Source organism: Gavia stellata, chromosome 1 (genome assembly GCF_030936135.1).
Source record: "Gavia stellata isolate bGavSte3 chromosome 1, bGavSte3.hap2, whole genome shotgun sequence".
In the NCBI taxonomy this organism is placed as follows: domain Eukaryota; kingdom Metazoa; phylum Chordata; class Aves; order Gaviiformes; family Gaviidae; genus Gavia; species Gavia stellata.
This window is the reverse complement of record NC_082594.1, coordinates 66,741,647-66,767,390: the sequence shown is the minus strand read 5'-3', so window position 1 is coordinate 66,767,390 and position 25,744 is coordinate 66,741,647. Positions and strand designations below refer to the sequence as shown.

Here is a 25,744-nt window from a genome sequence, read left to right as displayed (position 1 = left end):
GGTGCCTCTGTGATAACATCTGCCTGTCTACTAGCAGCTTTTTGGCTGAAAGAGAAAAGAACCGAGCTGAAAGTTCATAGACTGGGATTTGTCTCTATTTCAATGTATACATCTGCTAACTTTTCGATTTCTCTCCAGCAGGCTGAGAGAAGCAGCATTTAAAAAACCAAATGCACAAAATGTACTTAACATTATAGTTTAGTAACACATACCTTTAGCAATAATTGGTATTTGGTTATTCTTTGAACGGGTTTCAGCAAGTATGAGTCCAAACTGAGCTTGTGATCGAGTTTCCTTTGACATTCCTGTAATCAGTATTGGATTTCATCAGGACACTAATCAATATTTTTGTTATTTGTTCCTGAGATGATTAAATAAAAAAAACAAACAAAAAACCCAGGCCACCACAAAACCAGAACCACAATTATTTTAGAGACTCAAGCAAGCATACCTGAAAGAAGACAGAATCTGAAAATTGCCTCCACAAACTTTCAGATCGAGGTTTATTTTGGCAGTATTTTTCATAAATCTGGAAATCCTCCATCTGAAATTGGGGAGACAAGCAATAAGTTCTTGTGACTTTAGTAGATAAAGTTCATAAGAATTTTTTTCATAATCAATAAGGCTACAAAAACACAACAGCAACAAAAAATGCAATTCCTTGAGGCATCCCAAGCAAAAAACAATTATTCAAAGTCACTGATTTTGTAATGGCTACTGATTTTGTACTTGGAACATCAGAATAAAATGTTCCTGTTAATTTTTGCTTCAGTTGAACGTTAAGCACCTTATGAAGCAGCGTATGTATTACATTTACAAATATATTTCTATTACAATATGAAAAATACTTCTATGAATGCCCAACCACGAATCCCTTTATGCAACTTATTAAGTCTTTGCCCTTTTTTCTTTATACATTTTCATTTTATGAATGTGTTTTTTCACTGGGAGTTGCACTAAGGTAGACCAAGCAGTTTGTTGCCCCTTATCACTTTAGCAACTAAATAGCATGACTTCAGCACTTGTTGAAAGCAAAAGGAAATAACTGTTGAAAATGTCATAGTACCTATAGATATAAAGGAAATACTAGGTAGGAAATCAGCAGGCACAGAAGTACCTCTGTCCCTCAGTTTTAGGAAACAGCATCTCCATGGATGTAGCCAGTAAATAGGAGGGGAGAGATGGTTCCTCCCAGGAGTTTTAGAGCATCAATACATAGCAACAAAAGGAGATTGATTTCCATAAACAGATTCCTATTTAGCCTTTAGTATACTATGGGTGAGACTCATTGTTTAATAAATCCCAGATTTATAAATAATTCTGTCATAACTTTCTATTTTCAGAAGAAAAATATTTTGGACTTACTCGGTTGAGGTATACTCTTTAAAGAAAACAGAAAACAACAACAACAAAATCCAGTGAAGAAACCTAACCAAGTAAACCAATCATTTATAGTCATGTGAAACGATGCAGTGCATGACTCCTCTTCACATTTTCCTAACTACCATTTTCCTAACTACCACTTTAATAAAGCAGTTTTCTTTCAACAAGGTAGTAGCTCTTTCTAACAAAATTAATTATCCCACACAGCAGAAAATATCCCCAACTCTTAATTAACATCTACATTCTCAACCTGTTACCTGTTCAATACAAACAAAGGGGATGTGGTGGCAATTACTACATGAAAATCACTCTAATATGTTACAGTCCTAGAGGGTCTTATGAATGAAATGCCAGCGAAAGATGACACATACCTGATCCAGAAAGCACCGTCCTACTAGTTCTGGGTATTCTACGTAGTTTTCTAGTTCTCTCAAGAATATTCTATGAGGAAGAAGATTTTCTTAGAGCACAGGTTAAAAAAGTTGTAGTAAATGTTCACATTCTTGCAATTCGTTTTCTAAACTTTTGGAAACAGAGTCATAATTCTGTACTACAAAACTAAACAAAAATTTCTAGGTCATGTACTCAAAAAGGGATAGCAAATTAAAACAAACATTTTGACCAATTTCTTTTAGCTTACTGTTACAGCTTACAACTGAAATCAAATATAAGATTGGGGAAGGAAGGGGAATTTTGTTTCCCTGCCTTATGTATTCAGCAGCAGGATCTGTACAGTTTGAAGTGTTTGGTTTTTCCTTCCAAATACTACCAAACACCACAAAGCAAACAAACGAACCAAACTCTACCTCCCCAAACCAAAAAAACCCACCCCAAAAAAATCAGTGGCAAAACTTCCAGACTAGTTTTGCCTGAATAAGAAACAACTATTTAATATGCTTAACTTCTCTTGAAAATACTTCTCTTTTCTACCAATTTAAATATTATCCTGTTAAGCAATACCTCTCTAGCAGCAAGGATTCAAACTTCAGAGAGAGGTCACTCAAGTATAAACCAGCCTCAAACAGATGCAAGAGTTGAGACTTTGTGGTTTAGAATAATAATTTACTTTCCATAGCAGATTTCTTAAAAAAAAAAATAATCTAAGAAACCCAAAACCAAACAAACCTTGCTTTAATTAGCTTGTAACCAGATCCCAATACCTTTCTTCAGTAAGAGGACCACAATGCAAAATTTTACCTCTGTACTGCAAACTTTTGAATAAAGTTTCATGCAGCTTTGCTTATCTTTTGTAGATATTTTGCTTTTGCTTTTCTATGCAATATGAATTTGGACATGTCAGATAGCCAGGTGGGACTCAGTAAGGATCTTTTAGCAATTTAAATCAGATCGAAAGAGTGTAAGAATCCCATTCAAATGCTATTGTTAGAGCTGAATGCAAATCCTCACCTGTTGTGAAAGTGATAAATTTCTTCCATATTTCCAAACAAGATGTCCTTCTTATTTTGGAGTTCTGGTGGAATGAGATGAGCCATTAAGGGGTTGTCCATCTCTGCAGCATAACCCTGCAACACAGGAGAGGGGCACACTGATTATCTCCCTTTACTTGCAGTATTTATCTCTCTCTGACAAGGCATTCTGCCTGCAGACTGACAGACAGCAAAGAAAGAGCTCATTAAAAAAGAATACAAATTCTGTTTTTCCATCAGTCCAGAAGACACACCTATATATTACAAAGACACTTGAATAATGACTGCAATTTTAGTTAAGCAAGGATGAAACAAAGTTTGCAATCATTTCCACCAAACAAAAGCTACTCATTCCCATACTGCTTACAAATTATAGTTTGTACTTTTTCTGTTAGGACTTTACACATCCGAGTTTAAAGCCACAATTCCACTACACACGCAAACCTTCATGCTAGTCTTCGCTATTAGTATGAGGGAACAAGCTGACTGTAGTTATTTCTGCAGGTAATAGAAACCATTAAGCTGCAAATTCTATCTTTAAGACATTTTCATTAGCTTTGGTACCAGAAGTCATAACTTTAGATTCTGAAATCTTCCATTTGTCATATAAGGCCACATTCTCTTGTCTGTGTATCTGGCACAGATAAGGAAAAGAGAGTACACAGGTGACTTTAGCCCAGGACTGTTCTCCTCTGGTCCTGAGGTCACTAATCTGTGATTAAGTGATCTCCCAAAACACTAAAAAACCCCCAAACTAAGCAACCCTCCACAAAAATCCCAAACCCAAAACACCCCCAACCAATCAACCACAAAAAATGCAAGAATGCTCTAGTACCTGTATTGTAAGTAGATTTCTTAACGTAAGCAGATTTCTTAGTATACAGACAGTGAAGGAAAATGATGCGACCTACTTTAGATTTGGATTAGGTGTCTCTCTCTTTTTTTTTAAAAACACAATTATCATGGACAAGGTGGTCACTGCATTAGTGACATTGATTATAATAAACTGCACTGAATTATAACAAACTGACAAATTAAATTCAAGGATAAGCAAAAGTGCACCTACAACCAAGATTTTCAATGTTGAAGTGACATCCAAACTACAAGAAGTAAGAGAACTAGCTGGTAAAGTCAGTTAGCCTAAAGAATTCAAACATTTGGATAGGACAGTGATTAGATTTTTTAATAAATCAGAAACATTCCCTTAAAAATCTGGGTATTTTTTTTCCTCAAACACCATAAAAAAGAAAAAACAATGGTATAGGCAAAGATACTGGAGCTCACAGATAGCTAACCATTGGTCCCTCTCTCATAGCTCTCCCCCAAATAGGAAAATGCAGGCTGGGGAAAAAAAAAAAAGTGGTACAGCCTTAAAAACCATAAAATTAATTTACATCAAATGGAGTTAAAAAAAATTAACAGGGAAAGAAGAACTGCAGCCATCATGCAGTTCAGATGCAGTGAAGAGATGCATGAAGAGAATGATTCATTTCCACTTGAAGTAAAGATGATGCTGAACATAGCAGCAAAGCCAGCACTGGCATAAAGAGGGGGTACCTAACCCAGCTCGTGTGAAAACAAACCTGACAGGGCTCAGTACTTTGGAATTGTGAAGGAACAAAAGCATGAAATCCATACATTAAAAAAAGCTTTTGACAGTTTTTTTTTCCACTTCAGGCTGATGTAGTACTTTTTTAAAAAAATTAATATAAAAGCCCTTCACATTTTACTACCTATGCAGTACTCATGTTTTAAGAAAGGAGAGGGAAAGCTACTCCGTGCAGCCACAGGGATCATTTAATCTTACTTTAAGAGTACATAAGGCTTTGCTCAGTCTTCAATTTGAAAACTGTTCCAAAAGCATCGAATACCTAAAAATAGACTAGACCAATATTTTTCCCCAATAAAAATTACTGGATTTCACAGACTAAAGTCGGATGACCATGGTTGCTAATGAAAGGAAAACTATCAAGCTCGGGTAAGAGCAGCTATAGGAGTTTCCCAGTAATCAATCTTGGGAACTACCTTGTTTTTTTCTATTGGAATCCTTGGCAGAGAGAAAATGCATGGCAATTAAATATGACTTAATAATAGGAGGCATTGTCCATACAAAGGAATATCAGGTTATTTTACAGGAAAAATGGGAAGATTAATAGAATAGGAGAAACAAGGGAATTGGGAGAATAGCCAGAATTATGGATTAATAACTAGAATTACTCAAAAAGCTGGAAGACTGCCATTGAACCATATGTCAGCAAGGATCTGACCCAGAACTACTGTTGGCAGTCCCAATTACCCAAGTTAGAGAGACATGAATCCCAAACTGCAAGGAGTCACAGAGAAGTGTGCTGGCATGGTCAGAGTACTGGAGAGTCTTATCACATTGGCAGAAAACCAAGACAGCTTGGCCTAGCAAGACAAGGGTTGCACTATACTCTATGCAAAGCAAGAGTAATACCAGAGGAATAGAAAGATTCTGCAACAACCCTCCAGTAGCAGCAATAAGGACCCTCCAACTATTCGAGTCTTGATTTATGAACAGAACTGTCCAGAAAGCATTGCATACAAAAGCAGAGAATAAAGTGATCCTTAAGGTCCAGTCCAGACCTATCTTCCTTTATTACCACACACCAGATGCAACCATCCTACTGTCATCAACACTTCCTAGCACTTGGGCCAGACCCAGGGCATAAATGCTATGGGAAGCTGAGCACAAACTAGGCAAAAGAAAGATGAGAGTTCAAAACCATCATACAGTACTCTTACTTGAAGGTATGTACTCAGAAATTATTACTCCCAGTGCATAGCTTAAAGACAGCTCATATTTAGGAGCTTAACATTGGCATGGACACCAAGAGTACCCACTTGGCTCAATTCGAATTCATCCTGACTAAGATAATTCAACCTCAGCTATCTGCAACTTCATCATCTCCTCCAGTCAAATTGGACTACAACAAAATGACACATCCATGTCTGAAGACTTAAACTTGAGGAACAACAAAGAATACTACAGCGTATTTCTACAAGCAGTACTGCAATTGTGCCTCCACAAGTGTGGAGCAAAGGGAACACCTTTGTTTCTTTCATAATTTCAAATCAAGATATTATTATTACAAGGCACTCTGTTGCCACAGTTGTACCCAAGACATTTGGAAGATCACTTAAATATGTGCAAAGAGGAATGCAGGAAACAAGTTTTCTCCTCTGACACAAGATTCTCTCTATGCAGATTCACATCCCTGTGTGGCACACAACCTTCCTGGAGTTGACCCAGGACTCTGGAATGAACTTTTGCAGGATCATTACAAATCTCACTGTGGTCCACCTAAGTATTTAGGAATATCTTATTTTCTGCTCAATTTGTGTCTTCTAATACAAAATCCTAGTTCCATGAATATTTATAGAAAAAAATTGCACATTACTGCCTCTGTGAAAATACGATAAGAGAGGAGAGATGTAATGATCACACTGCTTGATGGGACAAGCAGAGGCATTACAATGACAAGGAAAGCATCAGAGCATCCACAAAATGGAAGCGATAAATAGATTCACTAACAGCTGCAGTGAAATTCAATCTTTACCTCAAGAACGCAGAGAAGTTCTTCCACATATGCTCGCTCAGTCTCAATAAGTTCATTAATCACATGCCTGTAGACAAATAATGACAATTAAGGCAGGCCTATTCACTTATGCAAAGTAATGAGGCAACATTAACTTTGTCTGTGTTTCTATTCTACTTCAGACAATAAAAGAACAATTTCCAGGTAATGGAAAACACGATGTTTCATGGATATTTCTGTCAACAGTTTATATATCTTTATTGAGAAGCGTGTATTTTTAAAACATTTTAAAATTTTTCAAAGATGTGTTTAAACAGGAAAAAAGTAAAATCTAGCATTTTAAATGCTGTAGGTAACTGAATTGAAGCAGTGAAGCATTTTATCATTGCACATAGAAAATCTGTTTATGCTGTGTTCACAAGTATTACAGGAGCTGGAGTTAGAGCTGCATAGGATTATCAAATACAGACTTAAAGTTACATTGGTCATTTTAAATTAGAGGCATTTAGGGCACACTTTAAATATTACAACGCTGCTTTAAGTTTAATTTCCCTAATGGTCAAGCAAGCATGCTTCCCCCCAACCCTTGTGAGTTTGTACTATTTAAGGTGGTTGTAACAGTGAAAAGACAGTAGAAGTATTCAGTTTACAGGTAGAAATGCAAGCTCTGCTATACGCATTGAAGGTGGTACTAAGTTATTTTTTGAATATAAGTGATGCTGTTTAGTTTTTATATAAGAAAGTGATTTTTCGTAACATTTATCAAAACAGGGACTAAAAAAAGTCAAATAAAAAGACAAAGTCTTCTGAAGCATGGAGACCAAAGCCTCTGACAGATTTACAGGAGGCTTATTACTCAAAACTATGTCATCTCCAAAATGAAAATATCTAGTTATCCTGCCATAGCATCACCTTGCTGCAGCAAAGCTAGAGTCTGGTACTATATAAACTATAAATAATGCTGCAGGCAGACTGAAATATCTTCCTCTGTGTCCAGAGCATAGCCAATGCATTTAAAAAAAGCACTGAGGCTTAATTCAGAGAAGCATACTTGTCTTATCAAATCCTTAGCCAAACTCAGCCTTTGCTGGAACCAAATCAGAGAAAAAACATTTTTCGTTTATCAAAATATACTTACTGCCGTAACACAGCTAGGTTTTCTTCATCATCCATTGTAGATCCTCCTCTGCTTTGATGGAGTTCAGTCATTTCACTCTAAAGAAGGAAACAAACAAACAACAAAAAAATCATCATAACGTCACAGATGGGGGAAAACCACTTCAAAATACGCAGGTTTGCACTCAGGTCTACTTGCATGCATTTTCACAGGAAAGACTGTAGTCCATTAAAAATGAAGGCAATTTGCAAGAATGCTGCAAAAAAATCCCAGTCAACCTGAAAGTCTTGAAGCACACAAGAACATTTAGACACAGGGAGTTCTCCATGAAAGGCCAGCTTAGAAAAGATCATGGTTTGAGGCCCCCTTCCAGGAAGACAACATCAGAGCATCAGCATAATCTTGGAGGCAACACTGGCCTTAGTCTGTTTTCTAAGCTAAAAATGAGGTACTGTCCTAACTTTCTGGTAACTTCCTAACTTGACACAGAAGTTCACTCTTACAACTTCTGCTGTAATGGCTGACCTAATTACGGCTTGCTGAAAAAAATGGGAGGTTCTGCATTCAATCCCCCCTTGAACCAACCCTTTTCTCCAACTGTTGTCCCTACTGGTCATGTGCTCTTGCTGTCCTCCTCGCATTGTCTCTTGCTGAGCCTTCGCGGAGTTGATTCAACTCTCTAACTCAGTGGGAAACTGCTTCTGTTGCTGCTGTCAGGTTACTTTCCTTGCTGGAGGCGGGGCAGGAAGACCATCCCCACTTGGGAATGGCGATCCATTAGGTCAGGTGAAGCTGTCTTGGAGCCAACGACAACTACCTCTTCACTTTTGCCAGTTTTAAGAGTAGCCAATTACTACTGGCAAATAATAAATGTTTCCTGTTCATAGATTTTTATATTTTGCTGCCCCTAACATTTTTCCTAATATAGGCAACTATTTACTTTACCTTCCCTCATAACCAGCCCAGCGACAAAGCAGCCTCTATTTAAACCACATGACTGCTTCAGCAGAGTTAGTTTGATAGGGGCAATGCCATCAATTTTTCAGTGGAATTGCCTCATTCTTCTGGAAGTTCTTTAATATTCCATTGTATTATGACTTTCTCAAGCAGTATGCACATGAAAAGTCCGAAGAAAAAAAAAAATCACCTTTCCTCTTCTGTAGTTTACCCTCCGAAATGCACTGCTTTCTGAGTTGGATACGTATTCTCTTTGAAGACCTAAAGATGTAAACCAGAATCAAACAGCAGTTAGAACTTGAGCAGATCTCACACAGATGTTTGTGCAACCACAAGTTACAGCTGAATGTTTCTTCCAGTTTCTCAGCAGAGTGCAAAAAATTAGTTAAAGGCTACTACAGTTACTTACCTGGAGAGGTACAAGGAGATTTTACAAAGGCTTCAGGTCGTGGTGCAACTGGCTGAACAGGACGTGTCTGCTTAGCTGCCAGTTTCTTAAGACTTACTTGTCTCTTTTGAAACATTTCTTCCATACTTTCTTGCTTCTGGAAAACCTTTTGCACATGCTCCTACCGTTGCCACAGAAATAATAATTAAAAAAAAAAATATCCCTGTCAGAGACCTATCAACAAGCTACACTGCCATTTACGGCACATTGATTTGAAATTGCGATTGCATTTATACCACGTATAAAAATATTACTCTACTCTTCATGGCTAACAAGGCATAAATTACAGTCATTTAGTACACTTAAAAATTGGAACATCACTTCATAAAACATTTTGTATGCTTGCTGTAGAGAAACCAATGGGGTTCAGGTTTCAATTTAAAGAAAAAAGAAAGGGAAAGTTTTCTTGACAGTGTCTAATGGTTCTGTTACATGAAGAGATCAACCAAGAGAAAAAGAGACATATTCTCAAGTTCTTACAAAAAACCAGTTACAAAGCAGAAGACATGAAAATATCAAGGACAGGCATGGTTTTGCTACATAAAAAAGATATTTCAAATACTCACTTCAGAGAATTTTTTTTAAAAGCAATCCTACTACCTGAAAAATTGAAGTAGTTATTAAAAGGCTCTGAAGCCCTTGATGCTTATCCAAAGATATGACAGGACTAGCACCTCAGGTAGGTAAATGTGTTGGCTTTCCAGTTCCCAGGTATAACTCCTAGTACTGATTATTTAGCTGTATCAATGGCCATGCAAGAGAGCAATTCTAAAATTAACAAATGAATGCACAGATACACATAAACATCTTCTGGTACCTTTAGGTCCTCACTGAGGATGTGTGCATACTCTCTGTAAATTTTATTCAACTCCTTGATTTTATTGCCTGTACCAGTGTCCAGGAATTTCTCGATCTCCTGTAATGCTGATTCTGCACCATCCTGAGACTGACACTTATCTACCGGCTGTGAAGCCAGCAGATAAATTCCTTCATCGCACCACTTCATAGACTAGAAACAGAGAAAAGAACAGGCTCAGAATGCACCGATGTCAGCATCAAACACTAAGAGGTCTAAAACCTTTCATACCTCTACTTGTGATGTATTCAGCTATTTAAGGAGAAAAATTCCAGCACACCCAGATATTTTTACCTGCCATTATGACAACTGGTTGAGTGAGATTTTAGCAAACAAGATAGGAAAGAGAACTGTTCCATACAAAATTTACCTTTTCTAGTAAGCCATGCAATTCTAGAGATTTGTTAAGAAGATTCCTCCTCCGTTCTGTCTCAGTAGTGAAGGCATCACAGAGATGATGAAGTTCACTGCATTTTGGAATAACAGAGTCCACAGCATAATGATTGCTTTGAATAAAAGCATCACCCTCTGAGGCCAGCATTCGGGCTTTTACTATAGTTTCCTAAGAAAGCAAGCACTGATTTAGGTACATCTTTCCTTGGATCAACATCAATGAAAAAAATGAAAATCATACCACTTGTTTTTACGCAGTAAAATATACATTTTGATAAAGAATACATCTTTAGCTAACAGCTGACTTGCTTAATAAATCAAAGTGATTTCCTGTCTTTCCAGGTGCGCAAGAACTTCTTTATTGTACCAGAGTACTTCAGAAACATTAATGAGTTCAATCAAACGCCTCCTTTTGAAGAAACCACTATTGTCTTTCTATGCCTTAGTTATTCAGCAGCATGCTTGTGTGCATATGTGTGCAATTTGGAGTACAGCAGCAACCTGAACCCAAATTAAAAAATACCTAACTCCAGCACCTCAGCCTCAAGAGCAACAACCTCACTTACAGAGCTATGTATTTTATTGTGAAGCACAGATCATAAGGTTCCCTTTCTACATTGTTCAGAGTGTATGTTTCTGTTGGTCATCTTTGAACATATTGTACGTTGAATACACAGCTTTCTCATTTCTGAGATTTAATGAAATAAGTGGCTTTACTAGGAATGGAAGTGGCCCCCTGATAACTAAGTGCAGAACTTGGCTATGTAGACACTTCATGCAATTCTTCCACGAACTGATCACACCGACTTTTGTGACTGGTCACTCTGCTCTTTATCGAGGGATGCCTGAGAACTGGGCCTCTCCAGTGGTTAAAGACTTTATTCCAAATTGCTTCTGCACATTACTTCAGACACTGATTCTGCCCTGTTGTCAGCTTAAGATCTGCTCATAAGATATACTCAATAACCAAATACTGTTCCCCTCCACACACATTGTCATATTAGAAATTGAGGAGAGTTGCAGAGTTCTTACACATGATTTTTCTTCAAAGTTGGCAAGATCTTTCAAAATGTGCTCCACATGAGAACAGCTCTTTCCCACATCTGTGAAAGCAGACAGTCTCTCGGACACAATATTCAAAGCTGCTTTGACCTGAAATGAGACACAGCTATGTATCAATAGAGATGATTCCACCCCTCTGGAGACCCATCAGTTAAATAGCTGATAGCCACTATTTCCAGTCAGGTGACTCACATTATGAGGTTACTGGGGCACAGAGACAAATCACTTTTTTGTCAGCTTACCTTTACCCCCAATTCAAAATGAAAACAAACACAAAGAAAAGGCAGTGAAATAAATCCTGTTTCCTGGTACTAAAAAAAAAAAAGCAGGAAAACTAATGCTCAGCAAACATTTATGATCTTGCTTTTAACCAGATGCCAATAATGCAAAGTGACATTAACATACATGAGGGAGAGGTTCTCACCCTAATAATCGGTTGAGAGACAGACATACAAACAGACAGACACACACACTTGTAAGAGGGTTTCTGAGCACTGCTCCCATGGAGATACAGGGGCTGTGCTCTGAGATCAGCTATACTAGTGTAAAGTGACTGTAGATGCCATCAAGCATATGAGTTAAACTAACATGAGATCAGAAACTGGCTGTAAAAATTTTAGTTCAGCCTCCACCCAGCTTCTAACATTGTGGTTGCAACTTCCCACCCACAGTGTTGGAGACTGTTTTATAAAATTTCAGCCAGAAGGTTTAGGTAAGTCTTGGTTCCATAAAAGGGCCTATTGGCAAGATTAAAGGTTTGCAGCCAGCATATTATGCTTCTGTGGTGGAGAACAGATTTCAAAGGAATTTTTGAATGCTTATACACTGCTTAGCCTGTGGAAAAAAAAAAAAATCATAAGACTGCAGAAGAGAAGCTATTATGTCTCTATAGGCAAGAACTCAAGGTAGTAAAGATAGCAGGATGTCAAGTAAGGACATGTACAAGAAAAAGGTTGGAGAAAGCTTTCAAGCACACACAAGAGCTGCAAAAACAAGAGGGGGAAGTATTTTCTTCTGAATCATTTTTATATTACCAAATATTGACTGCCACCAAGAAGTTCTCACCTCTCTAAAATTCTGTTCAAAATTCCGAAGGTGCAGACACTGCTCAAGTTTTTGCTGATGCTTAATCCAAAATTCATCAAAGGCAGTCTCCGTTTCATGTAATTGAGCCAGAAGCCTTTAAAAAAAAAAAAAAAAAAAGAGAGAAATACTGTAAGAATGATGGGTGCAGCCTTCAAGGGACAATACAATCTTCCACAGTAAACAAAAAGCCTCCCCAAAGCAATATTTTCCAGAAAAAACAAACTGGATACAGGAAACTTTTTTGAGTATTGCACAGAATTGTTTCCTAGAATAACACTGATGTAAAACTGAAACCCAACACAAACATTAAGTTCTGAAAAATTGGCAAGTGCTGATTTGAAGCTAGCTGCTGCACATACTACTTCTCAGTTCTGGCCTGGGAACATGGCGACTTGGGGCTAGCAAACATAAATAAAACATGCAAATGTGTGTGGGCTAGGACCCAGAGGAACCCAAGCCTTGGGCAATAAGAAAAAATGAAAGCAAAAATTCGTACTGCTGTGACCAGCCAGCTGTCCTTACATTTCATTCCTTGGAGCAAGGCTCATAATAAATCTGAAGGTCATTGCTCCTCCTCTTCTGAGCACAGTTACTACTTAAATACCACAGGCAAGTGTACAGCAGTACTGCGATGAAAAGAATCTTCTTCAATTATAATTTTGGCCAATGCCTTAAGACTTCTACTTTTCAACTTATCTTCCAATATTGCATTTGACAGTATGGTATCCTATGGACTTATCTTTACAGTGTGCTTTGCTGTACTTATGCTACGTCCAGGGAAGGTCATACATCAGAATTTTAATGAATTTTTGTCTTTAATAGCACAGAAATGAACCCTGAATTTACAAGTTAAAACTGATTAGAAAAAAGGCGGGGACAGACAAACTCAAGAGTTTGTTCCAACTTCCCTCAGATATTGTATTGAGTGGGAACATTTGGATAAATTAGCAACCACCACCCCGATTGTCCTTCAGATAGCTGATAGAAACAATGACCAAAAAAAGTGACTTCTGCCAAGCTTTGTGGATTGGAATGGACAGTTATTTGGAAAGAAAAGTCAGCCCAAGTGTAACAGAAACATGGAATGACAGACAAAAAAAGAATGCAGAATACTGCCTGGGGGAAATGAGCTATGCTTTCATAGCTTTGTGTAAATTTACATCTGTGCTATGGTGATATAATGTCTCCAAAACTGGCAGTAATTTAAGGGGGGGTGGGTGGGGAGCAAAGGAAAACAACAACTTATATGCCCAAAGGAAGCGTATAGGAAGCTTGTGCATAGATACTTCAAGAGCTGTGTACTCCCTAGTAGCCCTTTAAAGGCTACTAACAACAATGATATCAGCAATGTTAGAAGCTCCTTCAGGCAGGTTTAAAGAAAAAGAAACCTCCAATTCAAAAGGACTTAAAAATGGACAAATCTACTGAAAAGAAGGGATACATCACTTCTGCCTTCTGTGCCTGCTTTCCCTACAGCAGCGAAATTTCCTTGGATTGCACTTCAGTTTCTAAACTAAGCATCGATATTCTTTAAAATAAGGAAAGCCTGCTCAACTATATAGTCCAAATCTGACAAAAAGGGAAAACAACAGTGTTACTTTGCTGGTACTGGAAATCAAACTGCATCCCATATTTCCTTATGTCCAGGTGACTTGGTAATGAACATCAGGGGATTACTTTGCTCAGGACAGATATGACAACAGAGGAGTCGTTTCTGAAAGTACCTTTTATATGCTCACATTGTAATGTTTGCTTATTTGCTAAGCATGCAGATGGAATTAAGTAAAAGAGCTGGGGAGTCGTCAAAAATCCCAGAAAAGCAGCACGTTCAGTATTTTGCTCCTCTCACCTTTCTACCGTTGTTTGATTGTCTAGCTGATCTTGATTCAGTTTGTATTCAGGATTCTCAGTAACTGGTTTTGTAATACTTCCAAGGATATCGTCTCCCTGTTCTACTGCTAACCTGATATCCTCCTACAAAACAAAACAAAAACCCCACACACTGTAGTTGCGCGTTGTTGTTTTTTTTTTCAGCAGACTTCATTAGGCACCAAACTGGAAAAAGGATTTTAATAGCAATAGAGCAAGCACAGTTGATTAAAAGCAGTGTTTGACAACAGTAAATGCTAAATGTCATTTTTTTCTACATTTAGTATCTTAAGACCCCAGTGTAACTGAGTTGAATTTTCATGATAGATAGCCTTAGGCTATTCTTAGGCTACAAATATCTCAAAAGTTTTACATGTATAGTTTTGAAACCCTCAAACAGCTTTCATTTAAGCTGATTTGAGAGAACATTTGTCCATTCTTCAAAAGGTCATATATATTTATATGCATGCAAACATAATCAAATTTCTTGTTGCAAACAAAACTACAAATTAAACACACAACTACTTACAAAGGAATTTCTGTTTCCACATACAAATCATTATACATTTGGACATTAGTAAACTTAGCCTCAAAAATTGTTATTTTTGAATGCAAAAAGGATTTTTCACATCAAACCGAGCAAAACAAGTTCAATAAGATTTCAATGTTTCGCATTATTATTGTCTGTTAACATCCTCCAGATTTTCTATTAACATTATTAGCTATAAATTAAAACACAGTTTAACTAAAAGACAGCATCTTTAAAAAAATTACATACCTTCATTTTGTCCTTCTTTTCTGTGTGTGTCGCAAGAAGGGAGCTGGTTGATTGCACATCATTTGGTAGTTCTGTTTCAGCCAACTCAGTCCCAAAGGACTGAAGAATCTGAGCTGTTTGCTTAACCTTTTGGGCGAAACCTTCTATAGCCTTTTGGAATAAAAACCATTAATTATGTTTCATGCTCATCACATGCATACGTACAAACAGACACATACACGCAAAAATATAACTCTCAAAACAAACCCGAGCAGATGAATTACGAGACTGAAAAATGGTCAAAGTATAATTTTGCAAGCAACAGATACCGTCACCATTAATTCCTTAATTGTATGTTTTTCCTAGGCTCATATCAGGTATATCTTCCTCATATTTTTATAACCTGGAGTTATTCTACAACTCGAGCTTTTTCTTTCTCGTAGCAAAAACAATAAACCTCAACACAATAATACACTGTAGTTCCTTTGCTCCAAGTGTTCAGAAAACCACTCCCAAATTATTACTCATATTTTTTTTCCCTAAAATGACTAAGTACCATTGGGAACATCTTCTCACTCCGAGCAAGTCAACTTGCATCACTTGGAATTTGTTTTATAAATGACAGGGTCTAAAACAGAAGGGTTCGTTAAGCTGAAAAGTTAAAACCAAAACTTAGACTTACAGTGCGACGGGACAGCCATCTGTTATGGCAGTAATCCAGGGTGCCACCAAGATCTTCTGTTAATTGTGTTTTATCAATGTAACCCTGTAGTTCTGATACTGAGCCCAGCATTATGATCTGCAGCAGCAATTTAAAAAAGTGAATGCAAACAGTGGCGAGAAGTCCCTTATTAAGGATTCTGAGCCCCATCTTGCAGCCTCTGATAGAGAAATTTCAGTTTAATACAGAAGCAAGTGACGGAACTATTTCCTTTGGGTATAGAGTAAACAAACTTAACAGTTGTTTCAGTTGAAGATGATGTAAATTTAAGTAACAGTAAATAAGCATAAGCACCATGCTTAACAGTCCATATTAAAATAAAGCTTATGAATTATACAAGATAAGTGACTCCATCGGGGTTTTTTATCTTGATAAACCATACATGGCTATTTTCTAAGAGGAACATTTAATTCAAGATTCAGGAACTACCTTTAAGCATTTTTTTTGTTGCGTTTGGTGGGTTTTTTTGGTCCTCGCTGGCTGGGTTAAGTACTTTAGCAGATCCCTGATAATAAAATGAAACAAAGGATTACTTACAGGTACTTTCATTTTAAACTCATCTTTGTTGAACTTGAAAGCAATGTCTGAGAGAGCTCGATGAAAAAATCCTGTTGGGCGCAGAACAAGGACTAGTTGCAGGTTTCCCGGGAAAGATGCCTACAAAACAATTTAGCCAGTTATCTTCTGTGTCTCAGCTCCAGAAAACATTTTTTGAGCAAGGAGAAGCCCCTGTTAAACCAAAAACTAACCATATCAAAGGCCTCCTGTAATGGGGAGACCAGTTATAAACCTAGCAAGGCTTGCACAGAGAACTTCATTCAAAGAGACATTTACTCATCTTTGGGAACAGGAATTTATTCTCCTGGAATCAAATTTTTCAGGACTGGCTTGTACTGCTCTTCAGCTAAGATTACATCCTAGCCAAGGAGGCTAACGAACAAACAGTGGTGGCTTAGTACTTTTTCAACAGCTGTACTTTCATGGTTACCTTATCTTCCCTTTAACAGAGGGTGCCAAGAGAAACCTCCATTACTATCTGAACACGTAACAACACATTTCTAATTTGCGCATATACTACCTTGCCAGTTGCCTACACAAACTATTGCCACCGAGACTGAATTTCTCAAGCAGTAGCTTAGAAATAAGCTTTAATTTTGCAGACAAAAATAAAAATCAAACATAATAATTCTCAGCTGTGTTTTTTCTCATCATCTTCCAACTACTACTCTGATGGATCTTTCCCAGTTCTACAAGTGATAGGGGGAAAACAGAAGAGAGGAGAAGGAAAGCAAAGAAATAGCATTAAATTACTAAAAATCAAACTCTGCCATGGCAGAGGTTTGCATATGTGGCATTTAGCCATTTTGGAATCATGCAAGTCTTCTCCCCTATTCAGTATTTCCACTGTAGGGAGGCCGTGAAGCTCACTAAAGAAATGATCATTATAATGCTTAAGTACGCAATTTTCTTCATTATGCTGTTGGAAATTATGTCACATTTCTAGCAAATTGAATTACTACCAAAAAAAAAGCCAACCAAAAAACAAACGCTGACTGAAGGAGCTGTTATGCTATGCTCCATTTCCATGCCTAGTGAAATTGTCAGTATCTGGAAGGTTGGAGAATAGTTTAATACTAATTTTGAGGTTTCCAAGGGTTGCAGGTATTTAGCATCGGAAATGATAAACTTTTAAGGAGAAAAGTAGTTTAAAACTTTTCTGGAAGACTTCACAGATTCATTGTGGTTCCCCAGATATTCAGTGTACAACTGAGATCTCCAATTGATTGAGGAACCTTAAAAGACTTGAGCTTCACAACCTGCCTCCACTTCAGTGACATCTGAATTTTCTAGAAAGCACGGTGGTTCAGTCCTAAAGAGTCTGCCCAATGGCTGGGAACAGAAGCCAAGCAATTCTGCGTGCCCACACTAGCTCCTCATCCTTGCACTCTAAACAATCTTTCTATATTTATTAAAAGTAGTATACCCTGTGGACTTACTAACCCACAGCTACCAAGCACAGGAAAGACTTTTTGTAGAAAATTCCTTACTGTATTCAGAAGAAAAAGTAAAGAAAAGATGATCTTTAACCATTTTTTCTGAAGTATTCAACCACAAGTTTATTTAAGAAAATTATCTAACTCATACTAAGAAACATTGCAAGAATAGACAGAATAACTTTTTTATTAAATCTCCTGAATAATATTTTTAGAATGATAGCTATGTAATCTATTTATATAGACATGTGTCAATTTATTTTGTGCCTGTAGCAACAGTGTGCAGACTCTGACAGAGCTGTTGAAGGTGAAAATTAACTTCCAAAACGTGAAGTTTATTCAATGGCAATGCCAACATTTCAGAAGAAAAAGCTCCAAGAAGTATCTTTTGAACAACACACTTTGAAAAAATAATGGATCTTCATGTGAGCTATCCACCCCAGCACATGACATCCAGACATGCTGTCTTTGGCAGTGCATGTTTGTAACCCATTTAGCCTTACTCAGAATACTGGGAAATGGCTATCTTCTTAGCTTCAAGTTGAGTAGGTACATTAGAAACACACAATGGCATGAAATTAAGATGCATAAAAGACACCAAACAGTAAAAGTAAATTTTAAGTTACATGTATGAGTAATCAATTTCTTCATTCTAACTTTAAATTCTCACTTTTACACTTTGTGACTGTAGTCTAGACTTTTACTCCAGAATTTTAGACAAAATACACTGAAAGGGACCTGGGGGTCCAGGTGGACAACAAGCTGAACATAAGTCAGCAGTGGGTCACTGCAGGGACTAGGGCAAATCGCATCTGGGGCTGCATCCACGGGGGCATGACTAACAGAGATAGAGACATGACCATCCCACTCTACTCAGCACTTGTCCGGCTGCACCTGGAGTACTGTGTCCTGTTCTAGTCCTCACAATTCAAGAAAGATGCAGACAGACTGGAAAGGATACAAAGGAGGGCCATGAAGATGATCAGTGGGCTGGAGAACCTGCCCTACGAGGAAAGACTGAAAGAGTTAGGTCTCTTCTTCCTGGAGAAGAGAAGGCTCAGGGGAGACCTCACCACAGTATTCCAGCCATCACTTAAAGGCTGGCTACAAAGAGGACAGAGGCTCTCTCTTCACAGGGAGCCACACAGAGAAGACAAAGGGCAATGGGTACAACTTGTATCAGGAGAAGTTTCATCTCAATATAAGAAAGAAATCATTTTACAGTGAGAACAATCACTCACAGCAACCTTCCCCAGGGTTGGGGTAGAGTGCCCATTGCTGAAGGCTTTCAAGATGTGTTTGGACAGGGTGCACTGGTGCAGTCCCACCTCAAGCACTGTGTGCAGTTTTGCGCGCCTCAATATAAGAAGGACATCAAACTATTGAAGTGTGTCCCGAGGAGAGCAAGACTTATGAGGAGTGGCTGAGGTCACTTGGTTAGTTCATCTTGGAGAAGAGAAGGCTGAGGGATGACCTCATCGCAGTCTACAACTTCCTCAAGGGTGGCAGGAGAGGGGGAGGTGCTGATCTCCTCTCTCTGGTGACCAGCAATAGGACACGAGGAAATGGAATGAAGCTGTGTCGGGGGAAGTTCAGATTGGATATTAGGAAAAGGTTCTTCATTGAGATGGTTGTCGGTCACTGGAACAGGCTCCCCAGCACAGCGGTCATGGCACCAAGCCTGTCAGAGTTCAAGGAGCATCTGGACGATGCTTTTAGTCATATGGTTTAGTTTTAGGTAGTCGTGCAAAGAGCAGGGAGTTGGACTCGATGACAGCACAACGGCACAACGGCACAACCCAGTCTCAAAAAATGATGCCTCCTCTGCTTGTCCTGGCTAGGAGTCAAATCTGCAGATTGATCTTTGTGAAACAACAACAAAAAAGGGAGGATTGCTACAGTAAACAATGCTGGACCAGTGCCAGCTATTCCAGTTTATCTGTTCTTGTACCTTCACTGTCCAAATATTACTATTTTCCTAACGTTTTTTTTCTTTCTAAAGCTGTGGTGAATTGCAGAGACAACAATATGGTGCAAGAGAGACTCCTTAAATGTGTTTGAACTTTGTCAACCAGTCAACTTCACCCTGAACAAGATAGAACAACAACAGTCTCCATTCCAGCCCAGCAGCATATTTGTTTGAAGCCACTGCATGCTAAGCAGGCAGACCAAACAATGACTTCTCAACAATGCTGTGTCAAGTGTTAAGCACAAAAATATTCATGTACATTTAATAGTGTCATAAGGTGAAGTGCCTTTAAGGACTGTTTTAGTGAAGTCACTGAACAACATTGTCACTTGAAGAAGGGTTTGTGTGCTTGAATACTGTTTTTTCCAAAAGTGCCTTTCTTTACTAGATTGATTAACATTACCTGCTCCCCCAACATCTTGTCGCAAATATTGTACTTCAACTCATTTAATGCCTATGCAAAAAAGACCAGTAGGAAAAAAAAAACACTGTCTATATTTCTGGTATCCTCTATGAAAATTAAGGTAGCCCCTGTACTATCCTAGCCCAACCCATATATTCCTTCATCTCACTTGCATCATCACTGGCACTTGTTTGATACTTCATGACACTCATGGGATTAGTTTGCTATTTGCTTATCTCCTTCACTTCCCCATCCAGTCAGGCTAGTGCCAATTCCAAAGATACAGAAAAAGATGTAGACGTGCCTGTAGTTTTCAGCTTTAAAATAAATCTGACCAAACCAAGAATTTATATACAGCACAGCACAGCCCTTAAATCAAAGCTTTCCAATACAGTGAGATCTTTGCTGCCCTATGAGTAGCCCAAACCTGGAACATTGAAAGAACTTTTGCTGGCTGGACAAAACAGAGGCTACCTTAAGTCCTCCAGGAAACCAGTTGATAAACACGAAGGAGCAGGTTGACCTGCCTGCTTTCAGGCATCCACTTCTCATGGATGGGGAGCCTTCCACTGCATACTCCAGGCCTCTGGAAAGGGGAACTTACAGATACTGAACCCAGCTGGGTTTTGAACAAAATGTAAAATTGTTAGTTGTGTATAATCTTAATTATCACTCTCCTTCACAGAATATTAATGACAGAGAGGCTGTCTGTAGCACCAGTACTAACCCTGAAGTTAAGCAGCTGCTAATAAGGGGAAGTAAGGAGATGCAGGCCATCTCATGAATGAAGATGACACGATGCTGAATGCCTGGTAAGGAATCACAAAAGCTGAGCAGGAAACAACCCCTGCCTGGTGCTTGCTAAGGGGTAGTAACAGATTATTTGCAGGGGAGGAAGGACAGTGTTTACCCAAAGACAGGTACTGAGATTCTTCCTATCTTCAGTTTCCATTGTGTAACGTGGTCTTGCTTTGTTGGTGCCAACAGGGAGCTATTTAAGCCATTCAACAGTTTTACCTGCACCAGTCAGGCAGAGCAGCAGTCCCACACACTCCCGCCTGACAGCAATTGTCAACAGCGCATATGTGCTATAGGCTATTGGGCAGATGGCATTTTCAAAGGAGGAATAAGTCTCATTAAATGGCGTACTTTACAACAGTCACAATATTCATTGAGACAGGATGCAGTGCCGCCAGGCTGCCACTCCCCGGAAGAGGCAGCACAGGAGCAGAGCAGTGGCCCGGGTCTACAACCAGGAGCCAGTCACTACAGCTTTCAGCAGTGAATACCAGAAGTTGAGCTTTTGGAAAAGAAAACCAACACCGTTGACTTTTCATATCTCAGGTTTCCTCCTAGGGCTTGTTTAGTTTACAAAGGAATTATGTAGATAAATATGTATACCTTTCAGACAGAGATGCACTTAAAATAAAGTCGCAGTCTGCTGTTCAATCCCACAGAGCAATTCACTCAGCTGCCCCGGTACTCAGAAGTCTTTTATACTCCTACATAGCAAAGGAAAGCTGTTCTGATAAACAGTGAACCTACAATCCCTTTTCTTCTGCTTCCCAAGTAAACAGCCAGCTTTCAGAAATATCTGAACCATGCGAGCCATCAAAGAGCTAACACTTGACTCAGTTTAGTAGTTCTGTCTTAAAATACTTGGAACAAAACTATTTTTCATTTTATGAAGAGCTTCAATATACCCACATTACCAAACTCTGTGGTGGTGTTTTCTCTTCTACACTCTTCTAGCATGCCATAAGCCACAGGGCCCTTCTTTCCAAAATACCTCTGTATATAAAGGAGCTAATAAGTACTTTTTTTTTTTTTGCAAGACTGTTTATTCCTGGCTAGAATGAAGTCTCTTACACAGGCTTTTTGTCAAGAAAGAATCTTGAATTAAATCAATTCATAAAAGGAGCAGTTTGAAATCTAGTTTTAAAAACATTGAGCTGTTTTGCATTAGATCTGGATTTAATGCTTGTGATGTTATGAACCTGTTTTCAGAGTTTAAATAAGTGATTCACTTCTCCTTTTATGCATTAAAAAAAATGTACTAAAAAGGAAAAATGGCTGGCTATACAAGGATAACTGTGAAAGTACCTGCACAAGTAATATTCTCAAAACTTCCAAAGCAATAAGACAAAACCATTCAGCATCTCAAAATCACCTTTTTAGTTTATCATTTACTGGAATCATTCATAATGATAGCTACAAAATAAATACAAATACTGTTCCAGCTTCATCATACTGTCAAGTTCTTGGAATTGTTTTGGATCCAAGCAAAAATGAGAAACATGACTAGGGGCTCAAAAAAGAGCTGTTTTTTCAATCTTAACCCATACAAATTGTTGTGTGTCATTACAGTTTTCAGGACATGACACAAAGAGCTAGCTAGAAACGGGGCTAGCGGGAAATACCTATCCATCACATAAAATAGTGCCTTTCATGGAGCATCAGTTACTAAACGCATCCTTTCTCCATCAACAAGTCACTAAGAAACTCAACGTCTCTCTACAAACAAGGTCAGAGAACTCAAGGTCAGATTACTGTAGTTCACTGTTCCTCACCTTGGATGCAAAACCAGCGATAAGACTCCAGATGGCACAAAAATGGGACTGCCTGGCTCCTGCAAGGTTTAGGCTGGTATTAGCACTCCAGTCTCTCCGTTGGCTTTTGGTCTCCTCCTGCCAGCTAAAGGTCTTGGCCCTAATCTTCAAAGAAGTTAATGGGCTAAACCTCTGTTACAGTGAAGACTGCATTTTGATTTATGAAGAGCTAAGAAAAACAGTGCCCTGGACAATGCAGTCCAAAACAGAAGGCACGAAACCTGCATCCTTAATCAAAGGTGGCAAATCACGAAGCAAACTTCCCCAGGAGGTTGGATAAAACCCAACTCTTGTCGCATTTAGAAAGGGCTGCAAAATTTTGTACCTGGATAAACTTTTCTCACTACTACTTGAGTGACCTCCATACCAACTGCTTCCTCAAGAGCAGTTGCCCACACATATGTTATTCCCTAAGCACCAAGTTTAAGGACGTTTATTTTCTCTGGCCTTTCACTATGAGGTTGATGGATGGCTATGAGTGAAACTTTTCATGATGTTGAATGCAGTTTGGGTTTTTTTTTTCTAAAAGGCTGAGTTCACACTTCAACCATTCCCTCAAGATGGAGGAAAACAATGATGACAGGACAACAGAGACAAAGACAAGGTAATGACATAGGCTTCATTTTTTTAAGAAAAGACACTGGAAACATGAACAGAGCAGTGTGAAACCCCAGAACACACTGCTTACTAATGTGCCTTGCTCCTACAACTGTGGATTGAATAGTGTTTTTTTGGCTATGGTAACAATAAAAAGAGTAAAAAAACCCAACTCATTTTTGACTGCATGGAAAGGAAAAGGGGATCAATTTGTCTGGTGTTTGTCAGTCACCTGACTTCAGTTGGGACAACATGGAGCCATTTTACCAAGCTATGTGATTGCTCCTCCTGGCACCCTCATTCAGGAACCATGCCTTATTTCCATGAGCCTACCCACTTGCTCAGCCACAGAAGCTAAAAAGTTCAGCAAGGTCTGGTGTGTCTCTGCATACTGTGTTTAACTGAAAACAGGACATTATAATACAAATTTAGAAGAATCTCAGCTGAGAGGGCAAAAACCTAAGAATTTTTGTATCTTCAAACAACAATGTATTAAGAGTGAACAATTTGCAACAGCTAACTTCGATATTTTTCTTGTAATACCTTTCAGTTTTCTACGGCCTCTCTAGGAAGACGACAATTTACTACCAAGACTTCACACTTAACATAAAGCTTGGCTTTTGGCATCTCTACCAGAACTCCACCTCTCAGCCTGGCTATCCCAGTAGGCCAGATTCTTCCTAGAGACTCAACAGTAGGGATAAATTCTGTCCAACTTACAGCCATCTAAAAGTTAAGCTTTCTATATAGTTAACAGTGTCTCTAGGTTATCCATCACACCTATCTCAGATAGGATGAGTCACCCTCCAAACATGTGCCATGCTTGACCACACTAGGCTAATAACTTCACTTTAGCTAAATCAGGGGAAAAATGAAAAAATAATCTTGTTTGCAGTGTCTCTTAAGCCACACAGTCTGCAGTCTTGCACTGGCTAAGGACAACCTCCTGGGCCGCCTGCCCATTGAAGTTTTGTCAAGTAGAGTATAACAACAGCAAATCCTCCATGCCTGGGCATGTGCTTGCCACAATCTCTCTGTCACATGCCAGGAAAAGAGGGGCCATCTTTCAGCCCAGTGCCTGTGTCTTTGCTTTCAGTTCTGCTGTCACTGCACGTGCTTCAGCAGCAGTCATCCTGCATGAACGGTGCAGCCACTGTCCTTCCACTACGTCTGCAAAAATAGGTTTACCTTGTCTTCACAGCCTTGACTCTCTGTAGGAACCCTAAAGTATCAGCATGAAATAAAGATTCAGCTTGTCATTGCTCATTTTCTGTCCCAGGAAAAAAAATGATCCCTAACAACAAAGAAGGAAAAATGAAGCCTAGAATTTTTTTATTATATAGAAAGATTTTCCACATTAATTTCAGCCTGAAACAAAAATTCTTTCCTCAACAGTTTTGTTTCAAAACATACTCCTAACATCTACTAATACAAACCAAACATTACGGAGAGGTTCATCTTGAGGGCGCTCACAGGGCACGTGCAGGACAACCAAGGGATCAGGCCCAGCCAGCACGGGTTCATGAGAGGCAGGTCCTGCTTGACCAACCTGATCTCCTTCTATGACCAGGTGACCCGCCCAGTGGGTGAGGGAAAGGCTGTGGATGTTGTCTACCTGGACTTTAGTAAAGCCTTCGATACTGTCTCCCACAGCATTCTCCTGGAGAAGCTGGCAACTCGTGGCTTAGACAGGTGCACTCTTTGCTGGGTAAAAAACTGTCTGGACAGCCAAGCCCAGAGAGTTGTGGTGAATGGAGTTAAATCCAGTTGGAGGCCGGTCACAAGCGGAGTCCCCCAGGGCTCGGTTTTGGGACCGGTCTTGTTTAATGTCTTTATTGATGATCTGGATGAGGGGATAGAGTGCACCCTCAGCAAATTTGCAGATGACACCAAGTTGGGCGGGTGTGTTGATCTGCTTGAGGGTCGGAAGGCTCTGCAGAGGGATCCGGACAGGCTGGATCGATGGGCCCGGGCCAATTGTATGAGGTTCAACAAGGCCAAGTGCCGGGTCCTGCACTTTGGCCACAACAACCCCAGGCAATGCCACAGGCTTGGGGATGAGTGGCTGGAAAGCTGCCCAGAGGAAAAGGACCTGGGGGTGTTGATTGACAGATGGATGAATATGAGCCAGCAGTGTGCCCAGGTGGCCAAGAAGGCCAACGGCATCCTGGCCTGTATCAGAAATGGTGTGGCCAACAGGAGTAGGGAGGTGATCGTGCCCCTGTACTCGGCGCTGGTGAGGCCGCACCTCGAATCCTGTGTTCAGTTTTGGGCCCCTCACTACAAGAAGGACATTGAGGTGCTGGAGCGTGTCCAGAGAAGGGTGATGAAGCTGGTGAGGGGTCTGGAGCATAAGTCTTATGGGGAGCGGCTGAGGGAGCTGGGGTTGTTCAGTCTGGAGAAGAGGAGGCTGAGGGGAGACCTCATCGCTCTCTGCATCTGCCTGAAAGGAGGTTGTAGAGAGGTGGGTGTTGGTCTCTTCTCCCAAGTGACTAGTGATAGAACTAGAGAAAATGGCCTCAAGTTGCGCCAGGGG

At 39.3% G+C, this 25,744-nt stretch overlaps 1 protein-coding gene across 5 annotated transcripts in view; it reads right to left on the bottom strand.

Moving 5' to 3' along the window:
- The window catches only part of MCF2L (MCF.2 cell line derived transforming sequence like), a 104,614-nt gene that overhangs the window by 14,373 nt on the left and 64,497 nt on the right, over window positions 1–25,744 (bottom strand). For all 5 annotated transcript variants that reach the window (XM_059826938.1, XM_059826914.1, XM_059826919.1 and 2 more), the window contains 16 exons: window positions 16,174–16,293; window positions 15,598–15,714; window positions 14,937–15,086; window positions 14,139–14,263; window positions 12,269–12,383; window positions 11,174–11,293; window positions 10,119–10,310; window positions 9,710–9,901; window positions 8,854–9,013; window positions 8,635–8,705; window positions 7,509–7,585; window positions 6,392–6,458; window positions 2,791–2,906; window positions 1,755–1,824; window positions 452–544; window positions 213–305 (listed from right to left, as the gene is read on the bottom strand). In XM_059826938.1, coding sequence (XP_059682921.1) covers window positions 213–305; window positions 452–544; window positions 1,755–1,824; window positions 2,791–2,906; window positions 6,392–6,458; window positions 7,509–7,585; window positions 8,635–8,705; window positions 8,854–9,013; window positions 9,710–9,901; window positions 10,119–10,310; window positions 11,174–11,293; window positions 12,269–12,383; window positions 14,139–14,263; window positions 14,937–15,086; window positions 15,598–15,714; window positions 16,174–16,293 — 1,878 coding nt within the window. The remainder of the gene's footprint in view (window positions 1–212; window positions 306–451; window positions 545–1,754; window positions 1,825–2,790; window positions 2,907–6,391; window positions 6,459–7,508; window positions 7,586–8,634; window positions 8,706–8,853; window positions 9,014–9,709; window positions 9,902–10,118; window positions 10,311–11,173; window positions 11,294–12,268; window positions 12,384–14,138; window positions 14,264–14,936; window positions 15,087–15,597; window positions 15,715–16,173; window positions 16,294–25,744) is intronic.